General features: G+C 40.4%; 1 protein-coding gene across 1 annotated transcript in view; it reads right to left on the reverse strand.

Annotated features, from left to right (window-relative positions):
* The window catches only part of LOC110521456 (ankyrin repeat domain-containing protein 24), a 29,019-nt gene extending 21,550 nt beyond the window's left edge, over positions 1-7,469 (reverse strand). Inside the window, exons 1-3 of the mRNA XM_036968603.1 lie at positions 7,194-7,469; positions 4,296-4,425; positions 1,561-1,634 (exon numbers count right to left, since the gene is read on the reverse strand). Coding sequence (XP_036824498.1) covers positions 1,561-1,596 — 36 coding nt within the window. The 5' untranslated portion in view covers positions 1,597-1,634; positions 4,296-4,425; positions 7,194-7,469. The remainder of the gene's footprint in view (positions 1-1,560; positions 1,635-4,295; positions 4,426-7,193) is intronic.
* Positions 7,470-8,760: the final 1,291 nt, after the last annotated feature.

Raw genomic sequence — 8,760 nt, forward strand, 5'->3', positions numbered from 1 at the left:
AGACAATAACACAGCATGGCAGCAACACAATCAATGTAGATGAAGCGGTGGAGACAGGCTAAAGACTGATTTTTAAGCCTTGTGACAATTGAGACATGGATTGTGAATATGTGCCATTCAGAGGGTGAATGGGCAAGACAAAAGGTTTAAGTGTCTTTGAACGGGGTATGGTAGTAGGTGCCAGGCACACCGGTGTGTCAACAACTACAACGCGGCTGGGTTTTTCACGCTCAACAGTTTTGTGTGTAGCAAGAATGGTCCATGACCCAAAGGACATCCAGTCAACTTGACACAACTGTGGGAAGCATTGTAGTCAAGATGGGCCATTATCCCTGTGGAATGCTTTCAACATCTTGAAGAGTCCATGCCCCAACAAATTGAGGCTGTTCTGAGGGTGGGGGGTTGGGGGGGGGGGGGTCTTAATGTTTTGTACAGTGTACAACGTTATATCAAATGGTTAAGTTAGTAGAAAATAGGACAGGGTATACCAACATTAATAGCAAGTAAAGTAGGCTGGTCCTATTCCCTATAGTGTGATTATGTGTGTGACCAACATTGTGAGAAACATTAAGATGGATGATAAGCTACACTCTTAGAAAGAAAGTTGCTATCTAAAATCAAAAGAGGTTATTTGTTTGTCCCCATAGCTCAGAGAACCCTTTGAATAACCCCTTTTGGTTCTAAGTAGACCCCTTTTGGATCCAGGTAGAACTAATTTGGGTTCCATGTAGAACCCTTTCCACACAGAGGGTTCTACATGGAACTCAAAAGACTTCTACCTAGAACCTAAAGGGGTTCTTCAATATGGTGTGTGAGCCCCCTTCTCTCCCTCCCCCACCCCCTTCTCTCTCACTCTCTCCCAGTCTCTAAATTAAAATCTGAGCATCCCTCCCAGTGAGAGGGTAAGTCATTTATTGATGCATTAATAACTTACTCTGTTCTCTCTCAGCTACACCCCAGCAAAGCAGTCATATCACTCTGGCTATGGGGATCTCTCACTAAAACAGGTCAAGGCACACAGGAGTTACATTTCTATTTAGAGCTTACAGTAGAGCTAACTGTACTATAACCTATAGCATAGCCACACAAAGCTATCGCAACCAGCTTCCGTTGCGTAGACATTTAAGACATTAGTATATACACAGCATTTGTACAGAATTCTTGTCTTGGGATTGATTACTTTATGTTCACTCTCACATGCCACCTGCATAATGAGATGGTGACGACAGAAGGAAAATAGGGATTCTTGTGTGAGTGTGTATGAGTTGAATAATTAAAGGCTACCTGAGAGCTCTGGTTACAGCAGATTGGCCTGCTCTCCTGCTGCTCAGTGATACCCACACACGCTGTCTGTCAGCACGGGGACCTACACACAATTAGCCACCTGAGAAGAGCCTAGCACCACACATAGCAATCAATACCAGGTTCAAAGAAAGTTTGAGTAAGAAGTTTTACTGCACTTGAATACACCTCCAAACTCTAAATGTAATCTGACTCAGTGTATTGTAGATATCAGTGCATGGTTGGATGGTTTTGTAAGAGAGATTCTCCAACTCCAACCTCATTCCTCTTCAATTTTGCCTTGAGGTTCTTCATTTTGGCTTACTGCACTTGGCACCCAGAAAAGTGAAACTCTGAAAATAAATACACCAATTATTTCACTCACCATAGCATTTCAACACATGGGTTGCTAGCTTTTAACATGCATTCAAACAGGTTTCCCTTTGCATTACCTACAATACAACAATAACCCGGTTTGATGGAGTTGTGTGATAACCACGATTTATACCATGGCATCGTTAAATACTAGTTTCTGATTGGCTTAAAGGGCATTTTACAGCATGCATCATTTCCGTATAATGCACAGTTTATCAGCACGGTATATCCGCTAGTGCATTGTGGAACACACCTTCCATTTTGTTCATTATTTTCCATATAGAATGCATAGCCCCTCATTGATTATGCCTTACATATTTTTTAGAATGCCATCATCGAGACAGAGCAATTCTCAGTTTCATTTATGAAGCATTTTGCCTTTTGGGAAAAATAACCAATACATTTACAGTCTTTATCAGTGTTGGGGAAGCTACACTAAAAATATAGTTTACCAAGCTACAAATTATTTCACACAAAAATAATTTACGCTTACACTAAAGCTACCCTTATTAAAAATGTATATTTTAGTTAACTAAAGTTACTTTTAAAAAGTAGTTCACTACATCCAAACTACTTTGGGGAAAAATGATCCTTTGTAAATCTGTAATGTCATAGACTACAAATTGCAAGACACTGAGGTCATATGTTAACAGAATGTGTAATTTAGCATATTAAACAGAGAAAATATAGGCAGGTCTGACGCCAAAAAAAGAAAGGAAATGATTGCCTACTTCATCCAGATTTTATTTTTGCATGAAAAGTAGTGCATAGTTCCAGTATCCTAGTTAGCTACAGTGCTACTTGACAAAAAAAGTGAACTACTGGAAACACTACTTATATTGGAATTTAGTCAAACTACCACCAAGCTACTGCAAAATGTAGTTCAATTACTAGTTGAAGTACATGTAGTTCACACTGATTATTATTAAAGTGGTAATGAATAGGTAATGTACATGTAGTAGGCCTACACACATTAGGCTACATACAGTGCCTTGCGAAAGTATTCGGCCTCCTTGAACTTTGCGACCTTTTGCCACATTTCAGGCTTCAAACATAAAGATATAAAACTGTATTTTTCTGTGAAGAATCAACAAGTGGGACACAATCATGAAGTGGAACGACATTTATTGGATATTTCAAACTTTTTTAACAAATCAAAAACTGAAAAATTGGGCGTGCAAAATTATTCAGCCCCCTTAAGTTAATACTTTGTAGCGCCACCTTTTGCTGCGATTACAGCTGTAAGTCGCTTGGGGTATGTCTATCAGTTTTGCACATCGAGAGACTGACATTTTTTCCCATTCCTCCTTGCAAAACAGCTCGAGCTCAGTGAGGTTGGATGGAGAGCATTTGTGAACAGCAGTTTTCAGTTCTTTCCACAGATTCTCGATTGGATTCAGGTCTGGACTTTGACTTGGCCATTCTAACACCTGGATATGTTTATTTTTGAACCATTCCATTGTAGATTTTGCTTTATGTTTTGGATCATTGCCTTGTTGGAAGACAAATCTCTGTCCCAGTCTCAGGTCTTTTGCAGACTCCATCAGGTTCTCTTCCAGAATGGTCCTGTATTTGGCTCCATCCATCTTCCCATCAATTTTAACCATCTTCCCTGACCCTGCTGAAGAAAAGCAGGCCCAAACCATGATGCTGCCACCACCATGTTTGACAGCGGGGATGGTGTGTTCAGCTGTGTTGCTTTTACGCCAAACATAACGTTTTGCATTGTTGCCAAAAAGTTACATTTTGGTTTCATCTGACCAGAGCACCTTCTTCCACATGTTTGGTGTGTCTCCCAGGTGGCTTGTGGCAAACTTTAAACAACACTTTTTATGGATATCTTTAAGAAATGGCTTTCTTCTTGCCACTCTTCCATAAAGGCCAGATTTGTGCAATATACGACTGACTGATTGTTGTCCTATGGACAGAGTCTCCCACCTCAGCTGTAGATCTCTGAAATTCATCCAGAGTGATCATGGGCCTCTTGGCTGCATCTCTGATCAGTCTTCTCCTTGTATGAGCTGAAAGTTTAGAGGGACGGCCAGGTCTTGGTAGATTTGCAGTGGTCTGATACTCCTTCCATTTCAATATTATCGCTTGCACAGTGCTCCTTGGGATGTTTAAAGCTTGGGAAATCTTTTTGTATCCAAATCCGGCTTTAAACTTCTTCACAACAGTATCTCGGACCTGCCTGGTGTGTTCCTTGTTCTTCATGATGCTCTCTGCGCTTTTGACGGACCTCTGAAACTATCACAGTGCAGGTGCATTTATACGGAGACTTGATTACACACAGGTGGATTGTATTTATCATCATTAGTCATTTAGGTCAACATTTGATCATTCAGAGATCCTCACTGAACTTCTGGAGAGAGTTTGCTGCACTGAAAGTAAAGGGGCTGAATAATTTTGCACGCCCAATTTTTCAGTTTTTGATTTGTTAAAAAAGTTTGAAATATCCAATAAATGTCGTTCCACTTCATGATTGTGTCCCACTTGTTATTGATTCTTCACAAAAAAATACAGTTTTATATCTTTATGTTTGAAGCCTGAAATGTGGCAAAAGGTCGCAAAGTTCAAGGGGGCCGAATACTTTCGCAAAGCACTGTACCTCTAAATTATCTTGGTATATAAATAAATACCTGATGGAGAGTGTTGGTACTTGGAAGCGGTTGCTTCGGTCCCATGAGTCGCCTGCTATCGCAACGTACACCACTGATCATGTTGGGACTTTCAAAGGCACCTGCCCTTTCTTCTAGATCCTCCAATCACCTATGCGCAAGAGGTTGGATCAGAGTTTGATTGGCGGGGGTAGATGACAGATTTAGTGTCGTATGTATTTTTTATGTAAACATTGGAATAACTCATATTTATCAAATAAAGACAAATATTCCTATTTAATCTCAAATTAGCGTAGGCTAATTTCTCATTATAAATAATCTAGTTCAATGCTGGTTTATTGCTATAAACCATGTTTAACTGCATTGCAGTTTGTCTTGCGGCATGACCCAAATTGTAACTCTAACCACCTTTCCGTACAGTTTTTTTGCTAGTAAAGTTATACCTTATTAAAACAAAATCACGACAGCTGTGATGGAAAGAGGAAGTGTCGGTACAATTTTATACAGGCCGACAGATAATTTCTTCGTTTGATTTTAAAAATGTTAAATACTACAAATAATTATATTTTAAAAATACATTAAAAAAGGGAAACATTTGTTCGCTTGACATGGTAGGATCTATTTATGTCGGTAAAATTAGTTATGAGAGAAATGGCAGTGTAAACGCCTTTATGCTCAAATATTGATATAATAACTTTTCATACAAACTCAGCAAAAAAAGAACCCCTTTTTCAGGACCCTGTCTTTCAAAGATAATTCGTAAAAATCCAAATAACTTCTCAGATCTTCATTGTAAAGGGTTTAAACTCTGTTTCCCATGCTTGTTCAACGTACCATAAACAATTAATGAACATGCACCTGTGGAAGGGACATTAAGACACTTACAGCTTACAGATGGTAGGCAATTAAGGTCACAGTTATGAAAACTTAGGACACTAAAGAGGCCTTTCTACTGACTCTGAAAAACACCAAAAGAAAGATGCCCAGAGTCTGCTCATCTGGATGAACGTGCCACGGAACCCAAACCGGCTGCGCGCGTGTGCCATCGTTCATACATTTATTTTGTCACCCCACACCAAACGCGATCACAACATGTAGGTTAAAATATCAAAACAAACTCTGAACCAATTATATTAATTTGGGGACAGGTCGAAAAGCATTAAACATGTATGGCACTTTAGCTGGCTAATTTGTCCTATTTAGCTAGCTTGCTGTTGCTAGCTAATTTGTCCTGGGATATAAACATTGAGTTGTTATTTTACCTGAAATGCACAAGGTCCTCTACTCTGCCAATTAATCCACACATAAAACGTTAAACCGAATCGTTTCTAGTCATCTCTCTTCCTTCCAGGCCTTTTCTTCTATTGACTTTATATTGGAATTGCAACTTTCATAAATTAGTGGTGTACTCAGCCTGTTAGGCATGCTGCAAGGATTCATGAGGACTGCAGATGTGGCCAGGGAATAAATTGCAATGTCTGTACTGTGAGACGCCTACAACAGTGCTACAGGGAGACAGGACGGACAGCTGATCATCCGCACAGTGGCAGACCACGTGTAACAAGACTTGCACAGGATCAGTACATCCGAACATCAGAACAGCGGGACAGATACAGGATGGCAACAACAACTGCCTGAGTTACACCAGGACTGTGGACTGAGGGCTTGTAGGCCTGTTGTAAGACAGGTCCTCACCAAACCCACCGTCGTTGGATCAGACAGGACTGGCAAACAGTGCTCTTCACTGATGAGTCATGGTTTTGTCTCACCAGGGATGATGGTCGGATTCGTGTTTATCGTCGAATGAATGAGCGTTACACCAAGGCCTGTACTCTGGAACGAGATCGATTTGGAGGTGGAGGGTCCATCATGGTCTGGGGCGGTGTGTCACAGCATCATCGGACTGAGCTTGTTGTCATTGCAGGCAATCTCAATGCTGTGCGCTACAGGGAAGACATCCTCCTCCCTCATGTGGTACCCTTCCTGCAGGCTCATCCTGACATGACCCTTCAGCATGACAATGCCACCCGCCATACTGCTCATTCTGTGCGTGATTTCCTGCAAGACAAGAATGTTAGTGTTCTGCCATGGTCAGCGAAGAGCCCGGATCTCAATCCCATTGAGCACGTTTGGGACCTGTTGGATCGGAGGGTGGGGGCTAGGGCCATTCCCCCCCAAAATGTCCGGGAACTTGCAGGTGCCTTGGTGGAAGAGTGGGGTAACATCTCACAGCAAGAACCGGCAAATCTGGTGCAGTCCATGAGGAGGAGATGCACTGCAGTACTTAATGCAGCTGGTACTGACAGACACCAGATACTGACTGTTACTTTTGATTTTGACCCCACTTTGTTCAGGGTCACATTATTCCATTTCTGTTAGTCACATGTCTGTGGAACTTGTTCAGTTCATGTCTCAGTTGTTGACTCTTATGTTCATACAAATATTTACAGATGTTAAGTTTGCTGAAAATAAACGCAGTTGACAGTGAGAGGACGTTTCTTTTTTTTGCTGAGTTTAGAAGTAACCTTGGAGGCACGCAATAATATGTTGTGTGTGTGTTACGCCCCTGAAAACAGGGGAGAAATAATCACGAGTGTGATACGGTGTTGTATTCTCAATTCAACATTTAGTGTAATCATTTCACAAAAGTAACACATTACAAAACAACAGAAAACCCATTATACAACTAACACAGCAAAATATCTTATTAACAACGTACATGTTCATTCACAATCGACATAAAATGGCAGCTACTCTCAGTACGATGCTATTCTTCACTTCAACCGAGCAGGGCTAATTTTACTCTCTTCAAACTTAACTCTAACTTCCTCAAGACGTTACTAAGACACACCTGAAACACTCTTGACATGTTAGCGAGTTATAACATTTAAATTACTATTTTTATCATCAATAAAGTACCTGAAAAGAGGGGAGAAATAATCACGAGTGTGATACGGTGTTGTATTCTCAATTCAACGTTTAGTGTAATGAGAAAAGACCGCGATTTTCCTCAGGAATATGGGTGGAGACCAGAGCAATCGATCTCCGGCTCATAGATTAAGAGCATTTCGTAGATCACAGATGAACATTTTTAGGCACCACAAAATAAAGTAATCAATATAACGTTTACACATTACTCTCACAATTCGTACCCTTTGACAGATTTTAACTTTAACACAATTATATGAATGTTATCAATCTCTATCAACGAATACTGAATGCATCTTTTTAACCTTAGATGTTTTAAGTAAGATCCTCACATACTATAAACTTACTAATACTTTTTAATGTATAACAGGCTATGAATATTTCCTTTAACCTGTCACATGTGGTCCTCCCACTACAACTCAGGAAACCATGCAGTTTATTAGGCTACAGATTAAATAAATTCTAATGAACTTCAACGGGGGTTGAAAGTGCTTGAGTTTGATGCTCCTTTCCAATAAAGATTGAGGGTATTATTCTGGTGACATGATGATTGATGCTTGACTGTCATTTGACAAATAAAAATATTGTCGTTTTATGCATAATAATCTCATCATGTAGACTAGCCTATCAGCACTGTATTTGCGAGCTGTTGGCTAGAGCACTTGTTCCAATACCAGAGTAGGCACATTTGCTATTTAAGGCAACAGTGTTTGTGACAAAATTATTGGGCGAAAACAGATTGAATTTTGCATTTTTATTTGGCACATGAACATTTACATTTTATTTTGGGGTGAACTACGTCATCACGCCCTGAACTACGTCATCACGCACTGAACTACGACATCACGCACTGAACTACGTCATCACACACTGCTTTTTATCAGCAACAAGTTTGTGTGTGAAAATGCGCATATTTTCTTCATGTGCATTTTATCGTTTTCGCATGAAAATCTGTCTCCAAATGGAGGGAAACCTAGCTTTGAATCAAATCAAAGTTTATTTGTCACGTGCGCTGAATACAACAGGTTCACCTTACAGTGAAATGCTTACTTACAGGCTCTAACCAATAGTGCAAAAAAGGTATTAGGTGAACAATAAGTAGATAAAGAAATAAAACAGTAAAAAGACTATATACAGTAGTGAGGCTATAACAGTAGCGAGGCTATATACAGTAGTGAGGCTATAACAGTAGCGAGGCTATATACAGTAGCGAGGCTATAAAAGTAGCGAGGCTACATACAGACACTGGTTAGTCAGGCTGATTGAGGTAGTATGTACATGTAGGTATGGTTAAAGTGATGAACAGAGAGTAGCAGTAGCATAAAAAGAGGGGTTGGCAGGTGGTGGGTGGAGGGTGGGTGGGACACAATGCAGACAGCCTGGTTAGCCACTGTGCGGGAGCACTGGTTGGTCAGCCCAGAGGTAGTATGTACATGAATGTATAGTTAAAGTGACTATGCGTATATGATAAACAGAGAGTAGCAGCAGCGTAAAAAGAGGGGTTGGGGGGGCACACAATGCAAATAGTCCGGGTGGCCATTTGATTACTTGTTCAGGA

This window comes from Oncorhynchus mykiss, chromosome 30, assembly GCF_013265735.2.
Source record: "Oncorhynchus mykiss isolate Arlee chromosome 30, USDA_OmykA_1.1, whole genome shotgun sequence".
In the NCBI taxonomy this organism is placed as follows: domain Eukaryota; kingdom Metazoa; phylum Chordata; class Actinopteri; order Salmoniformes; family Salmonidae; genus Oncorhynchus; species Oncorhynchus mykiss.